The following is a 22687-nucleotide window of genomic DNA, read 5'->3' on the forward strand; positions in this document are numbered from 1 at the left end:
AAGATGGCGCCTGGGGCGGTGTGGACCCCGAACAGCTAGTGGGCCCCCTCCCGAGTCCCCCTGTTAGCCTCCTGGGAGCGACATCACCGGGAATGAACTGGGACGCTGCGCCCATCAACAGTGGGAGACTGCAGCAGCCTCTGCGCCCCAGAGAGACCCCGATGGCTACCAAACTGGCCTGCCAGAAAATGCTGGAAGAGTACCAGCAGGAGCGGGAGAGACGGGAGGAGAGGCGCTGTACCGAGGAGGCGTCCAACCTGGCTGCTAAGGCCCGGATCCGGCGAAGCCGCAAAGAACACCAGGGCCCAGTGCGGAGGGGCCAGGTAATAGAATTTAAGATTAAAGACGGCTGGGGGTTCATCAGGGAGCCCGGCCTCGGGAAAGACGTCTTTGTCGCACGACGCGACATAGAAGAGCACCTGACTAAAGGCCACCCAGGGCGCGATGTGAAGCCGGGTGATGTAGTGGAGTACACGCGGCTGATGGGAAGCCGAGGATGGTATGCTTTGAGCATGCACATCCTGAGGGAGGAAGCATCCCTGGAGGAGCCAGAGTGGCGCCGTACTGCCAGTAACCCTATGCAAGTCAGCAGCACTACCTCAGAGCAGGCCCAGGCCGCAGCACCTTGCAGCAGGCCTACTACATCCACACAGGAGACGCAGACCCGAATCTCCATGGCCTATATGCTGCCCAGGGCCCTGCCAAGTCGGGACTCTAGCACAGAGATGTGAAGAAAGAGGAAACTGAACTGTAAATAGACCCTGTACGTTGCCCCCGTCACATTTTGAAGATTTTCCCTTTTTTGTGCTGCCCCTATGTTCTTTTTGAAGATGACACCCTTCCCTGCATTCCTGCCCCTTGTGCTTTTCGAAGATGTCACCCCCCCTTGTTGGTGTACCGGGCCACTGGACTGGAATGTGGTCCCCGGTGAATGTGTATGTGTTATGTGTCCTGTGTTACCAGGCCACTGGACTTAGTGGCTGGTTTTGCCTTTGCCTTTTTCCCCTTTAATGTGAAAAAACATTTTGGGTCACTGGACTATGCGTGGTCAGAAGATCCCAGTGTACATAGTTGCACCTGTTGTGCTCCCCACCAGAATTATGGTAGAAGTAGCCTCAAATTGTGCAATGGACTGGAAGTGCACACTTAGAGTTTTCTTTATAAGAATTTTCGTAACGTTCAAGAATCTGTGCCTCCCATAAAGGGAAGAAAAGTTTTAAAGTTTTACTGTTGCATATGCACACAAAAATGTTTTCTTTTGCAATTTCTTTCCACTGTTTCTGTTGTTTTTGGGGTTTTTTTCAGCCCGAGGACGTGCTGGGATTCGATGTGGGGGAGTGTGGCGCCCCTGAGGCTTCCGTCGCCACAGAGACATTGCACCCCAGCCGGAGGTGTGATGTCCCATCCGGGGTAAGGAAAGGAGTGAACGCCGGTCCACAAGCAAATTCACACTACACCCATTGTTAGGTACACACAGGGACCAGGGACAGTGGCAGCAACCCTCCCATGCTGCATGCTAGGAGGGGCCGTAAGACCCATCCCTGCTCCCATAGGGTGGTAGCTTAGCAACTGGGTGGATGGGAGGAGCCAGCCGAGTGTAGAGTAGGAAGGTCAAGAGTAGTCAGTTAGAGAGAAGTCTGCGGGAGGCAGAGGAGACAGACGGTCTGCAGGAGGCAGAAGAGAAAGAAGAGTAGTGCTCTAGTCAGCCAGGAGTAAGAGAAGAAAGTGACACTTCCTGGTGAAGACCCTGGGACTCAGAGGGTCCAGGTGACACCAAGCAGAGAAAAGAAGGGATTCCAGGGCCACAGATAGCTTTTAGGCTCGTGGCCTGTTCCACAGGAACATCAGTGGAGGGATCAAGCTGCAAACAGGGGACGGTCCCTAGAAACCGGAGGAGGAAAAATCATCTCCAACAGTAAAAACCAAGGCCCAGGGAAAGCTGCAAGCTCCCCGGGCCACAGCCCACAGCAGAACCTTTGGAAAGGGGGTAAATAACCGACAGGCGAGCCCCTGGCCCGGAGGCTGTAGTGGAGGCCGAGCCAGGTTCAGCCAACAAGGGCAAGGCTTAAGGAGACGGATGAGAAAAGGAACACATAGAGGGGTGCACCGGCTTTCACTCCAGGATCTACCCAGGATCGGCGGAGGTCCCTGACAGGGGGTTCCAGCAGTCTGAAGGCACCAGTGTGCTGCAGCCCAGGACCAGTGAGTAAACATCTTGAAATTGCACCCCCTGGTGTTGTCTCCGTTATTCCGCCTGCACTATTCCATCACTGCATAGACACTTACAAGCACCAACTGTTGCCTCGGGGCACCGCTCCACCTGTGGGGAGCAGTACCACCATTGCTGCCGTTCCATCACCCCGGAGGCCTCATACAGCAGCGGCAGCTTAATAGCCGCAAACCACAGGTGGTGTCACGACAAATATAAACTTTAATCACCCCCAACACTTCAGCCATACTAATTGACCCCACCAGGGCACAGAGTCGGGCCCAGCCACCACTGACGTCCCCCGGACTAGTTCGGCCCGGCACCGGGTGTCCCATAGCCCTGGGGTGGGCGACTCAGTTACCTCTAGGATCACAGGTTGTTGGACACCTATCACATTTACTCACCGCCTTTTTAAGATGGTGGAATCTTTTTTCGCATGCTGACTATAGCTTATTGATTGTGGGTGGTGTGTCCTAGTCATGCTGGTGATTATATTGCGTGGTGCTTGGTGTTGTTGTGGAATTCTCTCATAGTATTGTTGTTTCCTCCGTGCTCTTATTTTCCTCCTTACTCTTATTGTCTTATAACTCTGTATAAACATGTTGTGAGATAGAGTTTTGGGTTTCCCTGTCTGCCTATCGCTGTTAGTTTTATCACACTCTTGTCCTGGTTCCCCCCCACCCCACCTCCTAGGGTAGCGAGGAGGGGGGTATAAGATCGGGTTGGTCAGGAGCAGGGCCAGGAAGGTGGCTCAGACATCTCCACCTTCAGGGGTATCTCTGAGATCAGGGATAGCTAGGGTCCCGCTAGTCTGATGGCCAGTCTAGGAGCACCAGTTCTACCTTTGTGTGCGCGTCCTGTGAGATAGAGTTTTAGTTTCCCCTGTTTGTCTATCACTGTTAGTTTTATCACACTCTTGTCCTGCCCCCCTTCCCCTGGGTAGGTGGGAGGGGGTATAAGATAAGGAGTGGTCAGGAGCAGGACCAGGAATGCGGCTCAGACATCTCCACCTTCAGGAGTTTCTCTGAGATCAGGAATAGCTAAGGGCCAGTGTGAAGCCCCTCCAGTGTTGTGTCGGTGCATTACCTTCAGGGACTCCACGTGGATGGAACAGTCTGGTCACAGGTAGGAAACCTTCTTCTAGGATTGTCGTGACGCCACTCTCAGAATTGCGGTCAGTGGGGACCGCCACTGCAGATTAAGGGATGCCTGGGGCTGATGGTGGGTGCAGTCAGTTGTAATAGCCTCCTGAGAGTGAGGCAAGCCCCAGGGCCCTGTGTAGGTGTGTAGAACCACAAGGCGCAGAATAACTCAACACAAGCAGAATGTCTTTCAGGGGTTTTACTCACTGAAGATGGCAGGGTGAGTAACCCGGGCGTAGCTGGGATGAACCAGGCTGGAACCAGGTGTCCTTCAGGCTGACTGATGAGGGTGGCTACCAACTCGCCTTCCTTAGCCCTTTACGTTTTGGGGTAACCCCCGACTTTTAGTCCCTATGGGGGTCACCCAGGGAAGTTGCTGGTGCCTCTCTCCCCTTCGTTTTGGCCCGTTTGCTTGTAGCCTGGACCAGGACACTCCGGCAGCTTGCCTCCTGTGAACTATGGGCCCTAACTGTGGCTACGTGGCTGCGGACTCTGTAGTGTGGTCTTGGGGGTGTGAAGTGCCCCCTCAAGCAGGTTTGGCAAAGGAAAGGTGAATCTATCCCTGCACTGGGACCTGCTACCCGTTTGGGCCTGGTAACTCCCTGGCAGTCTCCTTACTTCCCACTCCGTTGCTCTCTCTTTAGCTGTGTGTGGATTTCGGGTAGCACTACTAGGTGACCGTTCTCCCCCGTCGGTAGTCACTGCGCGGACGCTGTTAGACTGCAACAGCTCCAGGGTCTGCTCCTCACGTCTGCTTTCCCTGAGCTGCACACTAAACCGGCTCACTCGTGGGACCTGCACTGCTGCTCCTGTCTGAGCTCCACTTCCATGCTCCTCACTCCTCCACACTCTGCTTCAGACTGCCTTCTCCTCCTCCTTCCTCTTTTCCCTTTGTGCCTGCCTACGTCACCTAGCAACCAGGCTCTCTACCACACCCCTTGAGTGGAGATGGAGGCCTCGCCCCCTCCTGGGATCCCCAGGGGTCCTCCCAAAGGTACATGTGTGAGACCTGATCACTATGCGCCTGTGTAGTCACACCTCGGTCAGCCTTCTGGATTACCTGTGTTGCACTGTCCCCAGCATGGGTGCAGTACTCAGTGGTGCCTGACCAGGTCAGGGGCGCCACATTCCCCCTTAGTTATCACCAGCACGTCCTCGGGCTGCAAGACATTTTAAAATGCGTAAAACAGTAAAACATAGTAAAACATTTTTAAAACCACCAGGTACCATACATCACCACCCTCCACCCACAAGTCCGTTAACCCACCCTAAACCCTCTCAGGAGGCAGGTCACCGGTTTCTTTTGGTAACCAGGTCTGGGCCATCAGCTTCCCCAGACCTTTCTTCCAATCTGCCTCTCCCGTTGGCCGCGCCTTCAGCCACTTCTGGCAGGATGTAGAGGCGGCTTTCATGGTCTGGTGGTTTCAGGGTATACCTGGCCTGGTGGAGCCGCGCCTTCAGCCTCTTCTGGCAGGATGTAGAGGCGGCCTCCACAGTTGGTGCTGACCAGGTACCCTCTTTGTGGTGGAGAGCCAGGCCCCATGAACAGGCGTGCTCCCTGGTTGCAGGCGAGCCAGGCCCCATAAACAGGCGTGCTCCCTGGTTGCAGGCGAGCCAGACCCCTAAACAGGCTGGCTCTGGTGGTGGTACCTCTGGGGTAACTATTTACACTGCGAGAGTTTGTGGCTATAGCCAGTTCATAGCCTTAAGGTTCATGGGTTTCTCACATTAGTTCATGTGGGCACATTTCTTGAACATTAACGTTGCAAAACTTGTCAAAACTTTAACTTGCTGTACTTCTTACTTTGCTTTACACAGATTCCTCCTCACCAGGGCTTGGGCCTGTAGGGCTGCGGCACCTGTTGCTTTCTCCATCTCTGTCATCATCTGTTGTGGTCTCATCAATGGGTTCTTTGTCTTTTCTTTCCTCTTCTTCTGTATCTGTTTCTTTTTCGGTATCTTTATCTTGTAGTATTGAGACAGCAGGTTTACTGTAGGGATTTCTGGGACATGGTGTAACATCTAGTGCGTACCATCCGCGTTCTCCTTGGTGCTTTGTAAATTCTACTGAGTCTCCTATCTGTAGGTTTCTTCCTGGATGTCCTCTAGGCAAATGGGCTCTAACATCCCTTCTGTTCACAAAGATGCCTTCTTTCATACCAGGTGCAACTATGAAACCGTATCCAGATTTTAAACTAAATTCCTCTACAATTCCACGACAAAGTGGGCCTCTGACCTGGGATTTAGCTCTCCTTAAAGACCGTTTCTCTTCCAAGTCTCTGGCTGTTACTTCATCCTTCTTATCTGGAGACTGCTGTGCAGGTGGATCCCTTGTCCTGCTGCGGCGCCGTGTCCTGCGGGCTGGGTCCTGCCTGGCTGCTATCTCACCGCTTGCAGGCTCCCAGGTGATGTATCTGGACAGATCTTCCTCAGCGGAGGGTGTCGGGCTCTCTTCATCCCAGCGGGAATATGGCAACATCTCTGGCTCTGGGCATGGATCCACTGCTGATGGCTCCGGGGTCAGCTTCTCAGCTTTCTGTCCTCCTCTCCCCCTTAGTTCTTCTGAGCACTCCTGTTGTGGCAGCGCTGGGGATGGGTGTTCATCAGCTGGCCAGGGCGGTGGACTTTTTGGCGTGGATATTTCCAGAGTTTTCCTGGGGGCGTGCGGAGGGAGCAGATACCGGTCCACCATTTCCTGTGGGAACTGGGCCTCTAGGTCAGCCTTCAGCTTCCAGTATTCGGGGTCCTCTCCCAGCAGGGACTTCCTAGCAGGGACTTCCTTGAACTGGGGAGCGGTGTCTGCTCTGGCCTTGCAGGCCGGGGTAAATACTTGTACAATCTTGTCTTTGTGGGCCGCGCCTGGCATGGCGGCGGCCTGGATCAGCGTCGCAGTTTCAATCAGGGTCGCAGCTGGAGTCTTAGCGGGCATCGCTACTGTGGCCGGTTCTTGGCGGGCCGGGAAGGGCATCGCTGCGGCGGCCTGGATTGGCGTCGCAGCTGCGATGGGATCTGTGCAGGCTGGGCTGGGCGTCGCTGCAGCGATCTGGGCTTGGCGGGCCGCACCTGACGTGGCTGCGGCCTGGTTCAGCACCTCACTTGCGGCGTGGACGAGCGTCGCTGCTGCGGTGGGGTCTTGGCGGGCCGGGCCTAGCATGGCGGCGGCCTGGGTCAGCGTCACACCTGCGGCGTGGAGGAGGGTCGCGGTAGCAGCCGGATCTTTGCGGGCCGGGCAGGGCATCGCTGCGGTGGCCTGGGCTTGGCGGGCCGCACCTGGCGTGGCTGCGGCCTGGTTTAGCGTCGCCGCGCCGGGCGCCTCTTCAGGGACCGCGGGCGTGGCAGCAGGGGTCGGGGCACTCGCGCTGGCAAGGGCAACACTGGACTCACCCATCAGTGGCACCATCGGGGTCTGAGTCGTCGCCGCTCGGTCTGGCACTCGTCGCGTGGCTCTCCCCTCGTAGGCCTGAACCGCCGCAGCCATCTCCAGAAGCTCCGTGCGTCCCTCTCTGATCTGCTCTACGACCCTGGCCTCCAGTCGGTCGCAGAACTGGGCAAGTTCCTGACACCACCAGGCAGCGGAGCCTGGCTCTGGGTCTCTGCGTTCAGACTCCATTTCCTCTAACAGCAGGCTTCTGGCTCCCTTTCTGTCCCGACGTCTCTGAACGCCTCCGCTCTCTTCACTTGCGAGGTCAGGACTCTGCAGGGGATCTCTGGGTAGCCACACCTCTTCGTGGGCGGTAACTTCTCCCAGCGCGGGCTGCTGTTGTTTTTCAGCGCGCTTTTCATGGTGGCAATATGGCGGCGCTTCCAATTTTTCAAGCGGACCGCCCAGGCACATGGTCACCTGTCTGAACAGGTCTAGTCCTTATCCTGTTCACAGCGCCAGATGTGAAGCCCCTCCAGTGTTGTGTCGGTGCATTACCTTCAGGGACTCCACGTGGATGGAACAGTCTGGTCACAGGTAGGAAACCTTCTTCTAGGATTGTCGTGACGCCACTCTCAGAATTGCGGTCAGTGGGGACCGCCACTGCAGATTAAGGGATGCCTGGGGCTGATGGTGGGTGAAGTCAGTTGTAATAGCCTCCTGAGAGTGAGGCAAGCCCCAGGGCCCTGTGTAGGTGTGTAGAACCACAAGGCGCAGAATAACTCAACACAAGCAGAATGTCTTTCAGGGGTTTTACTCACTGAAGATGGCAGGGTGAGTAACCCGGGCGTAGCTGGGATGAACCAGGCTGGAACCAGGTGTCCTTCAGGCTGACTGATGAGGGTGGCTACCGACTCGCCTTCCTTAGCCCTTTACGTTTTGGGGTAACCCCGACTTTTAGTCCCTATGGGGGTCACCCAGGGAAGTTGCTGGTGCCTCTCTCCCCTTCGTTTTGGCCCGTTTGCTTGTAGCCTGGACCAGGACACTCCGGCAGCTTGCCTCCTGTGAACTATGGGCCCTAACTGTGGCTACGTGGCTGCGGACTCTGTAGTGTGGTCTTGGGGGTGTGAAGTGCCCCCTCAAGCAGGTTTGGCAAAGGAAAGGTGAATCTATCCCTGCACTGGGACCTGCTACCCGTTTGGGCCTGGTAACTCCCTGGCAGTCTCCTTACTTCCCACTCCGTTGCTCTCTCTTTAGCTGTGTGTGGATTTCGGGTAGCACTACTAGGTGACCGTTCTCCCCCGTCGGTAGTCACTGCACGGACGCTGTTAAACTGCAACAGCTCCAGGGTCTGCTCCTCACGTCTGGTTTCCCTGAGCTGCACACTAAACCGGCTCACTCGTGGGACCTGCACTGCTGCTCCTGTCTGAGCTCCACTTCCATGCTCCTCACTCCTCCACACTCTGCTTCAGACTGCCTTTTCCTCCTCCTTCCTCTTTTCCCTTTGTGCCTGCCTACGTCACCTAGCAACCAGGCTCTCTACCACACCCCTTGAGTGGAGATGGAGGCCTCGCCCCCTCCTGGGATCCCCAGGGGTCCTCCCAAAGGTACATGTGTGAGACCTGATCACTATGCGCCTGTGTAGTCACACCTCGGTCAGCCTTCTGGATTACCTGTGTTGCACTGTCCTCAGCATGGGTGCAGTACTCAGTGGTGCCTGACCAGGTCAGGGGCGCCACATTAGTCTAGGGGCACCAGTTCCCTGCTATACCCATAGTCACACCCTGACACACTGGTCTTTGTTGACCTGGCTCCAGTGATAACATTTTCACATGATCGCTGAGGGTCTCATAGGTTGTACCCCAGTGATGCGCAAATTATAACCTGTCCCATGGATGGGGATGACTTGTTTTTGGGGGAATAACCCATTAAAAAATTGTCCCCTTCCAGAAAGTTTTTCCTATAAGCTCTGTTAGTAGTAGAAACTCTGTGCATTATTCACCCCTCCCCAGGTCCAACGCTGAGACTATGCTGCTGCTCCCACAATCTGTTATTGTCAGTGTACAGAGACGCTGAGATGTCGTGACACAATAACAGACTGTGGGATTGGGGCGAGATACGTCTCCGTGCCTTCTGATCATCTACACCACTGAGAGCAGGATTTTTTAGAAAGAGAAGAAAGCCCGTGCCCTCATTCATTCATACAGGAGCCGGCAATAAGAGGCCAGCGAGCCTCTCACAATAGCACACTGTCCAAACAGTGCCACCTTTCTAGGTTAGCGTTCCCCCGGGAATTCACTTCTGTGACAACTGTCCTTCCCCGGTAGGACACTCCTGATTAATATCAAGGGTTCCCAGCACCCCCCACCCCTCACCCCCGTGCCTCTGACATGAATATAGAAGACTATGAAGCTTGGAGCTAAATTTGTGCCTCTAACTTCTTAAGTATCACGGTTGGATCAGCACTTGGCACCGGCCTCTTTCCTCCAGCAGCTCGCTCCGGGACAAGTCCTATGGTCTGTATGTCTCTATCAAAGCTGGGCAATTTAATATTGACCTCCTCTTAGCAGGGATAAGTGGGATTATTGCAGTCGAGAGGTACGATCATTTTGTACCTATCAATTTTTGGCAAGGGACCAGTCGTTGCCACTATAAACAGAGGTGCAATTTGGGGGGCAAATTTAGTTTTATAGTCCCTTTCTCTACTAATCATTGGTTGGAATTTAAGGGGCTACCTAGTGGGTGATCCAACGGGGGTGAGAAACCATGGGCTAAACTAGATAGGGGATTGGGCTGCATGTCTGTGTATTTTGGAAATGGAGGATACCATCAGGAATAATATGTCGAATTTTGATTTTGTTTTTTTTTACTTAAAAGTATGGACACTGGTGCGGAGAGATAGCCTGATCTGCTGCACAGAGACCCCATAGGGGCTATGGGTTCTTTTTGGCCACGACCATGAAATCATGTCACCGTCCCTCCTATAGTTATTCTACTATAAGGTGCATCCTGGTGGAAGGGGACCCAAAGGTTGTATTTTTGTACAAGGACCCCCGGTTATCCATGTTTTCCCCCTTTATGGACTTATGAATATAGGTGTATTTCCATTGAGTCTCCACTAGTTGTTGTGAAGAACATACTTTTAGAGAATCCTATATATAAAGTTGTTTTGCAAAGTTTTTGGAAAACGTTTTTTACTTTTATTTTTTGGAAATGCTCTTCTCTCCCCTTCGCTACTTGTGACCACTACCTGGGGGTCTGAATGATATACAGTGTGTCCACCCATATCCTGTCCACCGCCATTAACTTGAGAACGGCAGCAGCTATAGGCATAGAAGTGGTGTCTAGGTATAGTAAAGTAGCCATGCAATGAAACCTCCTATAGTGCCACCTGGTGGAAAACAACAGAGTTAGAATTTTTATCTCGAAAACGGAAGGAGATAGAAAAAAAAGTGAAATAAAAAATTGTAGGGCATCATCAATACACTACAAATTGACACCTTGCATACAGAAATGCTATGATTAGAACATGTAAAACTCATAAGGCCGCGGACGTGAAGCGATACCTCATGGAGACCTTCCTACAAGTCATTGGGTATGGTGGCTGTGTGGAGTGGCCTCTGCTCACCTGACCTGACCCCATTGGACTTCTTTCTGTGAGGTCACATCAAACAGCAGGTGTATGCGACCCCTTCCCAACATTGCAGGACCTATGACGACGTATCACAGATGTTTGTGCAAACGTGTCCGCTACCATATTGCACAACGTGCAGCACGATACAGTATGCCGTCCAGAGTCCAGATGTGCATTGCAGCTGACGGGGGCCACTTTGAGCATCAAAGTTAAATGAGCACCTACGCGTGACGAGCATTCAATGTTTTGGGGGGTCATGGGTTTCATATCATAGCATTTCTGTATGCAAGGTGTCGATTCGTATTGAATTGATGATGCCCTACAATTTTTTAATTCACCTTTTTTCTCTATCTCGTTCCGTTTTCGAGATAAAAATGCTAACTCCATTGTTTTCCACCAGGTGGCGCTATAGGTGGTTTCATTGCGTAGCGCATGGCTACTTTACTATCCCTAGACACCACTTCTATGCCTATAGCTGCCGCCGTTCTCAAGTTAATGGCGGTGGACAGAATATGGGTGGACACACTGTATAAGGGTTTATGGCTCCAGTGGAGGTGTCTTAGTTCTTTTACAAACTCAAACATTTTGGATGTGAAATTGCCTTTACAGACATCACTATTTTTCCCTCAAAATGACGGACAGCTGAGAAAACCCTATTATAAGTCAATGGGGTCTTTGTGTCCTTGTTGATGTCCATCATTTTTAACAGATCTGGAAATGAGTTGTGGTGACCATTTATGATGGAAGCCATGGTAGAGTCTAAGCCAGGGCGGGGAGGAACGGTTGCAAGAAAAATAATATTGGGAAAGAGAAAAGAGAAAGACGATGGGTTGAACAAAAAAGTGGGCAAAAAAGAGATGAGAGATGAAGAAGCCAGAAGGGATAACGTATGGAGAAAGGGGGAAGATTTAGAGAAAAGTGATGAAGCGCCAAGGTTATTAATGGCCAAAAATCATCAAAAAAGTTGCAAATTACCCCCTCTCCCTCTACAAAACATTATGTCATAGTCATATGAGAATATCTCCCTGGTGTTTACATGCTCCTACAAAGTGTATGTGCCATCAGTAGATATCAGATGATATATTTACAGGCTGATGACTTAACCTCGAAAGTCGGATCATGTTACCGCTCTGCTCATCCGTGTTGGAGCGACGAGTGTTTAGAGAGAGGCTCTTCCTCTTCTAAAATCAAGCTTTGCCATTGCAATGGTGGTCGCAATTTCTGCAGAATTGGAATATGACCATGTAATATCTATGCCGAGGATAGGTGATTGTTTCACACTCACTCAACCAAAATTGTGTAGCAAATCTGGAGATCAGTGGCCTTCACATTCTCGTCCAAAATCATATTTATTTGCATGTGTAAACTTTTCTAAAGTTGCTTATGTGTCGTTTACAGTCTCATCGTAAGTTCTCAGCCCCCCGTCATGGACATCTTGGGTTTCTCCCCCATAAGCGCAGCAAGCGCCATCGGGGTAAAGTGAAGACCTGGCCAAAAGATGACCCTAGTAAACCGGTTCACCTCACGGCTTTCCTCGGCTACAAGGCTGGAATGACCCACACTCTGAGGGAGGTCCACCGATCGGGACTCAGTATGTAGAGCGCAAAATGTTACTAAACCCTCCATGTTCTCTGTGCTTTGTTCCAAAGTCAGAAAGAGAAGAAAGAGTAGAGAATAGTTTTATCCAAAAAATAGAACTGAGCTTTATACTAAAGTAGGTTGAAGCCTAATCCAAAAAAGGTCTTGAGAAACAGGCCTCTTTCCTCCTGCACCTTGCTCCAGGTCATGGCCTATGGCCTATCAACGCCGAGAAATTTATTATTGACCTCCTCATAGGCATAGTAATGATAAGTGGGATTCACTTCACAATCACTCTGTGCCCATCAGTTGTGGCATGGGACCATTTTATGCCACTATAGAAAGAGGGATTATTTATAAGGACAAGGTATCATTTTTGTAAGATTTCCTCATTATATTGTCCAAATTTATAAGATATTTCCCTTCTCTGGCATCCATTAATTGTGATAGAAGGTGGGTGACTGGGTTGCCAACCGTCCAGAAATTCAAGGGAAGGCCGTAAAAATAAGGCACTTTTTTGTCCTGTCCATAAAAAAATTAAGGCGTCCGTCAGTTTTTTTTTAAAGGGAACCTGTCACCAGATTTGGCGACTTCAAGCTGCGGCCACCACCACCGGGCTCTTATATACAGCAGTCTAACATGCTGTATATAAGAGCTCAGGCCACTGTGTAGAACATAAAAATGACTTTATAATACTCACCTAAGGGGCGGTGCAGTGCAGACTGGTCGGATGGGTGTCTCCGTTCTCCGGTATCGGCGCCTCCTCTTTCGGCCATCTATATCCTCCTTCTTCTGAAGCCTGGGTGCATGACGTGTACTACGTCATCCACACAGACCAGCATTGAAGTCCTGTGCAGGCACACTTTGATCTGCCCTGAGCAAGGCAAATCAAAGTATTGTAGTGCGCCTGTGCAGGACCTCAATGCCGGCTAGTATGGATGACGTAGGATGCGTCATGCACCCAAGCTTCAGAAGAAGGAGGTCAAAGATGACCGAAAGAGAAGATGCCGGTACTGGAGACACACATCTGACCAGTCTTCAACGTACCGCCCCTTAGGTGAGTATTATAAAGTGATTTTTACATTCAACACAGCGGCCTGGGCTCTTATATACAATGTTAGAATGCTGTATATAGGAGCCCACTGGTGTTGCCACAGTTTATAGTCGCCAAATCTGGGGACAGGTTCCCTTTAAGCTGTAGAAACTTATACAGATTATTTAGTCTGTAATTATCATCATTTTGCTATTTTCATTGGATGCAGATAATGTATTCATACATCCAAAAAGTAGTACTGAGCCTTAGCCTAAAGTAGGAAAGGCTCTTATCCTCGTGCAGGGCTGAGATTTGTCCTACATTGAAGATTCATCCAAAAGTAGAACTGAGCTTTGTTCTAGTGTATAATATAACCTTATCCAAAAGAAGGGCTATTTGTTATCCTAGAGTAGGGAAGACCCTTCTCCTACAGAAGGATTAGTAAAGAACAGACTTCTTCAATACTAAGACTGAGCTTATTCCCCCAGTAAAGAAAAGACTAAAGGCTACTTTACACGCTGCGATATCGGTCCCGATATCGCTATTGTGGGTACCCGTCCCCATCTGTTGCGCGACACGGGCAAATCGCTGTCCGTGCCGCACAACATCGTCCAGACCCGTCACACATACTTACCTGCCCGGCGACGTCGCTGTGACCGGCGAACCGCCTCCTTTCTAAGGGGGCAGTCCGTGCGGCGTCACAGCGACGTCAGTGAGCGGCCGCCCAATAGAAGCGGAGGGGCGGAGATGAGCGGGACGTAACATCCCGCCCACCTCCTTCCTTCCGCATAGCGGCCGGGAGGCAGGTAAGGAGAGGCTCCTCGTTCCTGCGGCGTCACACATAGCGATGTGTGCTGCCGCAGGAGCGACGAACTACATCGTTACTGCTGCAGTAACGATAATCGAGAATGGACCCCCATGTCACCGATGAGCGATTTTGCATGTTTTTGCAACGATGCAAAATCGCTCATCGGTGTCACACGCAACGGCATCGCTAAAGCGGCCGGATGTGCGTCACAAATTCCGTGACCCCAAAGACTCTGCATTAGCGATGTCGCAGCGTGTAAAGCCCCCTTTAGGCTATGTTCGCACGTTGCGTTTTTTCCCGCATTTCGGCAGCGTTTTTAGCGGCAGCGTTTTTGCGCTAAAACGCATCCGTTTTTGTTTTCCAGCAAAGTCTATGGGAAAAGATGAAATCCTGTCTGCACTTTGATTTTTTTTCTGCAGCGTTTAATTTGCATATTTTGGGTCAAAAACCATGCTGAAAAAGAAGCAGCATGTCAGTTGTTTTTGCCATTTCTGCAGCGTTTCCTTAACATTGGAGTCAATGAGAAATGGCAAAATGCAACCAAAATCAACTTTCCTGCGTTTTTCATGCTTTTTACCTGCTTTTCCACTGCGTTTTTGGCTACAAAAACGCATGCTTTTGTGGCACAAAATTAAAGGCTTCTAATGTTCCTTTACACACACACAATAACTGAAAATTTAAATGTTATAAAATAATAAATATCACCAATTTTTCACTTAAAATGTGCATAACCGCTATTATTTCATTATAATTGTTGATTTTACATATAGTTATAATAAAAGTGAATATAATCATTTTTTTTCTCTTTTTTCATTCTTTTTGACTATTCCAACTTTATTTCTCAGTGTCTTGATCTACAAAACGCATCTGCAGAAACGCAGGTGAAAACGCAGGTAAAAAGCGCTGAAAACGCACTAAAAACGCGGTAAATACGCATGCGTTTTTAACGCTAAAAAATGGTCAAAAGCCATTTGGTCAAAAACCAAGGGAAGGAAAACGTGCAGAATAAACTGCAGGTACTCCGACGCAACGTGCGCACATAGCCTTAGCGAAAAGTAGGACTGAGTTTAGCCTAGAACCGTATCTAAAAAATAGAACTAAGCTTTATTCAAGAGCATGGAAGAGCATTATCCAAAAGGAAGACTAAGCTAAAGTAGAGAAGAACCACAACCAATTGTGGAGCTAGTAGAGCGTAAAGCCTAGGATAGGATTGAGGCTTAACGTAAAGCAGGGAACAGCTTTTTTCCATAAGTAGAACTGAGTTTTATCTTAATCTAGTGAGGTTCTAAATCCAAAAGTAAACCTGAGCTTTATACTAGACCAGGGAGGAGGTTTATCTTAGGCTAGTGTGGTGCCTTACCCAAAAGTAGAACTGAGCCTTTTTCGTAGGGTAGAAAAGAGGGTATGTGGATTTCTAGATACTGCAGCATATAATCTCTGATCCTTCATTAAGTAAATACATAATAAAAAAATGATGTTGTGAAATTAATTTAGAGATTTCCAAGCGAGAAGAAGTGGAAGCAGTAACGATCATAGAAACACCTCCAATCATCGTGGTAGGGATAGTGGGATACGTGGAGACTCCTCGAGGATTGAGAAGTTTGAAGACCATATTTGCTGAGCACATCAGTGACGAATGTCGGAGACGCTTCTACAAGAACTGGTGAGTGTTTCAGGGAGAGCCAAGGCAGGAGACGCTTTTACAAGAACTGGTGAGTGTTTCGGGGTGGACGTAGGCAGGAGATGCTTCTACAAGAACTGGTGAGTGTTTTAAGGTGGACCTAGGCAGAAGACACTTCTACAAGAACTGATGAGTGTTTCGGGATGGACCTAGGCAGGAGACGCTTCTACAAGAACTGGTGAGTGTTTCGGGGTGGACCTAGGCAGGAGATGCTTCTACAAGAACTGGTGAGTGTTTTAAGGTGGACCTAGGCAGAAGACACTTCTACAAGAACTGATGAGTGTTTCGGGGTGGACCTAGGCAGGAGATGCTTCTACAAGAACTGGTGAATGTTTTGAAGTGGACCTAGGCAGAAGACGCTTCTACAAGAACTGGTGAGTGTTTCGGGGTGGACCTAGGCAGGAGATGCTTCTACAAGAACTGGTGAATGTTTTGAGGTGGACCTAGGGAGAAGACGCTTCTACAAGAACTGGTGAGTGTTTCGGGGTGGACCTAGGCAGGAGATGCTTCTACAAGAACTGGTGAATGTTTTGAGGTGGACCTAGGCAGGAGACGCTTCTACAAGAACTGGTGAGTGTTTCGGGGTGGACCTAGGCAGGAGATGCTTCTACAAGAACTGGTGAATGTTTTGAGGTGGACCTAGGCAGAAGACGCTTCTACAAGAACTGGTGAGTGTTTCGGGGTGGACCTAGGCAGGAGATGCTTCTACAAGAACTGGTGAATGTTTTGAGGTGGACCTAGGCAGGAGACGCTTCTACAAGAACTGGTGAGGTTTTGGTCTGGGCCTGTACTCTGGTCTGGGTTCGTTTATAATCATTGGGGTTTTATAGGTATAAGAGCAAGAAGAAGGCCTATACAAAGTATTGCAAGAAATGGCAGGATGAACAAGGAAAGAAGCAGCTTGAAAAAGACTTTGCCAACATGAAAAAGTACTGCAAGGCTATCCGTGTGATAGTCCATACTCAGGTAATGAAAAGTCATTGATGAAGAAAAATAGACTTAGTTCAAAACTCACGGTTTTGGTCAAGTAAGTGGACTACTGACATGGAGCATATTTCTCATGGGATCCGATCGAGCCCACTGAGTACTGCAGATTGGTAGAATTGAAGTTGCAGCTTCCAACTTATCCATCTACTTGGCCAAAACCACAAGGAAGATACAAGTCTCACAACTGCTTGATTTTAATATTTGAACCCTTTAAAGCCATTGATCTTCATTTCTGCAGATGAAACTCCTGCCCTTACGGCAAAAGAAGGCCCACGTCATGGAGATCCAGCTTAACGGTGGGACCATCTCTGAGAAGGTAGACTGGGCTCATGAGAAACTGGAAAAGCAAATCCCAGTGAGCACCGTCTTTGGCCAGGACGAGATGATTGATGTGATCGGTGTCACCAAAGGAAAGGGAATGAAAGGTTAATGAATGGGATGACCCCGAAAGTATATGTTTAATTTACCAACCACTAAAGCAAAATGTAGGATCAATATCTGTTGCCAATATTTATTAACTATTCCTTTTTTGTTAGGTGTAACCTCGCGTTGGCGCACCAAGAAATTGCCCCGTAAGACACACAAGGGTTTACGTAAGGTAGCCTGTATTGGAGCCTGGCACCCTGCACGTGTTGCTTACACCATTGCCCGAGCTGGGCAAAAGGGCTACCACCATCGTACCGAGATCAACAAGAAGGTACAGGAAATAATGGTAGAGGCAAAAACAGATGATTATTAATCAGTGGGAATTCAACCTCTGGGGTCCTGGCAACGAAGGGTCTGCAGATTTAGTGGTCCCTTCTAGGTTTTCCCTTGATGGCCACTTCCTCACCCCATTCCATAAGGCCAAAGTAAAGTTTCCGGTACCCAAATAAGTAATTCACAATCCACTGTTTGTGTTTTTTTCCCAAAAGATTTATCGTATTGGCAAAGGTATCCATATTCACGATGGAAAAGTTATAAAGAACAATGCGTCAACCCAGTACGACGTCACAGACAAGTCCATTACACCACTTGTAAGTAAATCAGTAAGAAGGACACACCAAAATCCTCCCAAGTCCTTGAGTGATGGAGGCAGTCTGGACACAGTTATAGCTCGATCACAAATATAACTTAATGCTGCTACTAATGCAAAATTTGTACCTGGTTCACTCAAAGAAACATGGAAAATTTATAGAGATGCTCTGTTGAGTGTCTCTTGTGGCCCTTGAGACACTATCGTAAACCCTACCCTACTGGTTGTCACCCACCATTTCTCAGACTCCTACACAGCAAAAGTGTTTAGCAGAACACTAAAGGGGTTGTGTCATGACGCTGACTTGGGGAAGGTCTTGTGTGAGCCAAAACACACAACAAAGCAGTTACACCATGACATAGAAGGGGTACACCGGGGACACTTTAACAATAGAGGGCCCTAGGACTAGTGAGAGGGAATGTGGACACCTCCTCCATGTATCTGCTGCTGTACCGTGCACTCCTAGCCAGTCCCTACACAGGTTACTCATCCGTCGCAGAGTAGGAACCTGAAGCCCTAAGTGATCCTACAATAGTCCTGGCTAGTGAGTGGGCAGGTAAGGGATGCTGGCCCCACTGCTGCACTAAAACAAAACACCAAGAAAGGAAGACAGACAGGAGAAAACACAACAACAGACTGCTGCAGTCAACACCAAGACTGCAGCCACCACATTAACTTCAAGAGAGGGTTTCAGCAGCTCCTCCCACCTCCAGGCCCGACATCCAAATGGCAAAGCGTATAACCAGCATCCTCTGAGGGTATATAAAGGGACTGGGAGTGGTCCTAAACTGGAAAGACCTGAACAGGAGTCCGAAGCTGCTGGAAAGCAAACTAACATTAACACTATAACTGCTGAAGGAAACATATATTCAGAGTCAAGAATGGAAATGACTCTGAAAGTCCTGAATCTATCACCAGTCTCATAATGCAGAGCGACTGTCATGACAAGGGGAAGGACGTGGTAATTTGGCAACATCCACTGATGCTATCCCCACCTCTTCTGCTGAGTGATGCCCTTTAATTATCACCATTTTTTGTTCACCAGGGAGGCTTCCCACATTACGGTCCAGTAAACAACGACTATATCATGGTCAAGGGCTGTGTTGTAGGAAGCAAGAAGCGTGTCCTGACCCTCAGGAAGGTAAGAAAATTATTGAAAGTGGTGCAAAAAGGAACAGTGGTTTGCCCCCCCCCCCCAGCTATCAGTCAGTAATGGGCATAAATGATCATCAGCGATCAGACAATATACGAAGATTGTTGGTATAGACAATCAGTAGAAATCGGAACATATATGTTGAATCATGGATATAGATTATCATTAATGATCCAACCATGTTCAAAGATTGTTGATGTAGAAGATCATTAGCGTCACCCCAACTGTGAAGATCGTTGATATATAGACGATTATTTGCGAATATATTATACTGAAGATACTGAAGATCGTTGATATAGACCATGACTAGGGGTCAGACCATCTACAGTCATGGACAAAAGTTTTGAGAATGACAACAAAATGATATTTTCACATGATCTGTTGCCCTCTGGTTTTTAATTGTGTTTGTTTGATGTTTACATCACATACAGAAATATAATTGCAATCATATTATGAGACCAAAAGGTTCTATTGACAGTTAGAATGAGTTAATGGAGCAAGTCAATATTTGCAGTGTTGCCCCTTCTTCTTCAGGACCTCTGCAATTCTCCCGGGCATGCTCTCAATCAACTTCTGGAGCAAATCCTGACTGATAGCTGTCCATTCGTCCAATGCTTGCATTTTGCCAGAATTTGTTGGTTTTTGTTTGTCCACCCGTCTCTTGATGATTGCCCTCAAGTTCTCAATGGGATTAAGATCTGGGGAGTTTCCAGGCCATGGACCCAAAATCTCTATGTTTTGTTCCATGAGCCATTTAGTGATCACCTTTGCTTTATGGCAAGGTGCTCCATCATGCTGGAAAAGCCATTGTTGGGCGCCAAACTGCTCTTGGACAGTTGGGAGAAGTTGTTCTTGGAGGACATTCTGGGCCCATTCTTTATTCATGGCTGTGTTTTTAGGCAAGACTGTGAGTGGTGCGATTCCCTTGGCTGAGAAGCAACCCCACACATGAATGGTTTCCGGATGCTTAACAGTTGGCATGAGACAAGACTGGTGGTAGCGCTCATCTCTTCTTCTCCTAATAAGCTGTTTTCCAGATGTCCCAAACAATCGAAAAGGGGATTCATCTGAGAAAATGACGTTACCCCAGTCCTCAGCAGTCCACTCCCTGTACCTTTTGCAGAATATCAGTCGGTCCCTGATGTTTTTTCTGTAGAGAAGTGGCTTCTTTGCTGCCCTCCTTGAAACCAGGCCTTGCTCAAGCAGCCTCCGCCTCACAGTGCGTGCAGAAGCACTCACACCAGCCTGCTGCCATTGCTGCGCTAGCTCGGCACTGCTGGGAGTCCCATCCCACAGCTGAAACAGTTTTAAGATACGGTCCTGGCGTTTGCTGGTCCTTCTTGGGCGCCCTGGAGCCTTTTTGGCAACAATGGAAGCTCTCTCCTTGAAGTTCTTGATGATGCGATAGATTGTTGACTGAGGTGCAATCTTTGTAGCTGCGATACTCTTCCCTGTTAGGCCATTTTTGTGCAGAGCAATGATGGCTGTACGTGTTTCTTTAGAGATAACCATGGTTAACTGAAGAGAAACAATGATACCAAGCACCAGCCTCCTTTTAAAGTGTCCAGTGGTGTCATTCTTACTTAATCATGACTGATCGCCAGCCCTGTCCTCATCAACACCCACACCTGTGTTAATGGAACAATCACTAAAACAATGTTAGCTGCTCCTTTTAAGGCAGGAATGCAATGATTGTGAAATGTGTTTTGGGGGTTGAAGTTCATTTTCTTAGCCAATATTGACTTTGCAAGTAATTGCTGTTTAGCTGATCACTCTTTATGACATTCTGGAGTGTATGCAAATTGCCATTAGAAAAACTTAAGCAGTAGACTTTGTAAAAATTAATATTTGTAGCATTCTCAAAACTTTTGGCCATGACTGTACAATGATTGTTGAAATGATCATTAGTGATCAGACCATATTTAAAAATCGTTGATATAGACGATCATTAGTGATCAGACCAAATTCGAAGAGCGTCGTCGATATATAGACGATCACATCATATATGAAGAATGTTAATATAGATGATCATTGCCAACTGGACAAAATTTGAAGCTACTGATTGGTAAAGAAAACTGAACCACCTTTCCTTTATATACCACCTTTATATTATCCTCAATGCCAGATTGGGCAGGGTAAAGGCCTTGGTAAATATCAGTGTTGGTCACATGACCTATGAGGCCGGCCATGTTGTGACGTCATGGAGAATTTGTGAGGAAAAAAGCCAAACAGAGAATCCCTACTGAGTATGATGTCACTCTTTAACCGAATATTTTCCTCTCATAGTCTCTGTTGGTCCACACAAGCCGGCGTGCCTTGGAGTCCATCGATCTGAAATTCATCGACACCACTTCGAAATTTGGCCATGGATGCTTCCAGACAGACCAGGAGAAGAGAGCTTTCATGGTAGGTTTGTAAGGGTTTTCATGCCAAAAATGTTTTTCGACTAGACTGGTCTGATCAATGGGAGTCTGACAACTGATCCTGAGAACGTAGTTCCTTCTCGTATTTCCCAGAGGAGAAGTAACCGGCTTAGGAGTTATGAAAAAAGTCAGGCGCAATCATCAGTGGGAAACCCTTCACTATAGGCTCACATTGCAATGTCACTATTTGACAAATTACATTTGTGTCCCCCCCTACAGGGTCCCCAGAAGAAGCATCTGATAAAAGACAAAGAGGACCCAGCAGAGGAGCTATAGGCTTTGTGCCATTATATGCTTCATTGGCCAAAAAATGGTAATAAAAATGGTCTGATTACGTCATCGCCTTCATATTCTTCTGTTCTTCGCCCTAAGTCCAGGCTTTAAAGTGGCGCAACCCCCCTAATGGTGGCCTTAGTCAGGAGGTCCCCATACACATTAGAAGGTCGTCCAGTCTTGCTGAAATTGCCGGACCCTGCTGAATTTAATCTAATGTACATGGGGTCTTTAAAGATGATCTGACACTAGATCAAAAATTGTCATTTTTGCTATAATTTTTTTCCTGCTGAGAATTTCGCTTTTTTTTTTTTAAATCTACCATATACTTCCAGAGATACAGGCTTTTAAAATTAGTGCTACTTTTTTAGCTTTTATTGAGGGGGTGTGGCTCACATGGCGATAATACAGAGCATCTTAAAGACATGCCCCTGAGGAGCCTATGAGTCACGCAAAGACATGCCCGTAAGGAGCCTACGAGCCATGCAAAGGCACGACCCTGAGGAGCCTATGAGCACACAAATACACACCCCTGAGGAGCCTACAAGCCATGAAAAGCCATGACCCTGAGGAGCCTATGAGCCATGCGAAGACATGCCCCTGAGAAGTCTATGAGCCATGCAAAGGCACGCCCCTAAGGAGCCTACGAGCCATGCAAAGGCATGACCCTGAGGAGCCTATGAGCCATGCAAAGACACGCCCCTAAGGAGCCTCTGGGTCAAGCAAAGACACACCCCCTAAGGAGCCTATGAGCCACGCAAAGGCACGACCCTAAGAAGGATATAAGCCATGCAAAGACACGCCCCTGAGGACCTTATAAGCCATGCAAAGGCACAATCCTGAGGTGCCTATGAACCACACAAAAACATGCCCCTGAGAAGCCTGAGTCATGCAAAGACACACCCCTGAGGAGCATATGAGCCATGCAAAGGCACAACCCTGAGGAGCCCATGAGCCATGCAAAGACACACCCCTGAGGAGCCTATAAGCCATGCAAAGGCACAACCCCGAGGAGCCTATAAACCACACATAAACACGCCCCTGGGAAGCCTATGAGCCATGCAAAGGCACAACCTTGAGGAGCCTATGAGCCATGCAAAGACATGCCCCTGAGGAGCCTATGAGCCATGCAAAGGCACAACCCTGAGGAGCCTATGAACTACACAAAAACACGCCCCTGAGGAGCCTATGAGCCATACCCCCTAAGAAAAGACCAGAAAACGTAGCACTACATAAAAAAGCCCATATATTTGGAAAAAATTAAATACTCAGGGGAGTAGTGGGCATAAAATGAGAACAAACCTGGAAACTTTTGGCCCAGTGACAGGTCCTCTTTAGATGGTTGAACAATTTTGATTTTTACGTTCTCTTCCTGAATCTAGACCACCTC

General features: G+C 48.8%; 1 protein-coding gene across 1 annotated transcript; it reads left to right on the top strand.

Moving 5' to 3' along the window:
- The first annotated feature begins 9128 nt into the window (after positions 1-9128).
- Positions 9129-21358, top strand: RPL3L (ribosomal protein L3 like). The gene is made up of 10 exons (XM_075318315.1): positions 9129-9228; positions 11745-11937; positions 15260-15428; positions 16277-16412; positions 16672-16858; positions 16970-17130; positions 17348-17449; positions 18494-18589; positions 20888-21007; positions 21244-21358. Exons 1-10 carry the CDS (start codon positions 9226-9228, stop codon positions 21298-21300), a joined length of 1224 nt encoding a protein of 407 aa, XP_075174430.1. The 5' UTR covers positions 9129-9225; the 3' UTR covers positions 21301-21358.
- Positions 21359-22687: the final 1329 nt, after the last annotated feature.

This window comes from Anomaloglossus baeobatrachus, chromosome 7, assembly GCF_048569485.1.
Source record: "Anomaloglossus baeobatrachus isolate aAnoBae1 chromosome 7, aAnoBae1.hap1, whole genome shotgun sequence".
In the NCBI taxonomy this organism is placed as follows: domain Eukaryota; kingdom Metazoa; phylum Chordata; class Amphibia; order Anura; family Aromobatidae; genus Anomaloglossus; species Anomaloglossus baeobatrachus.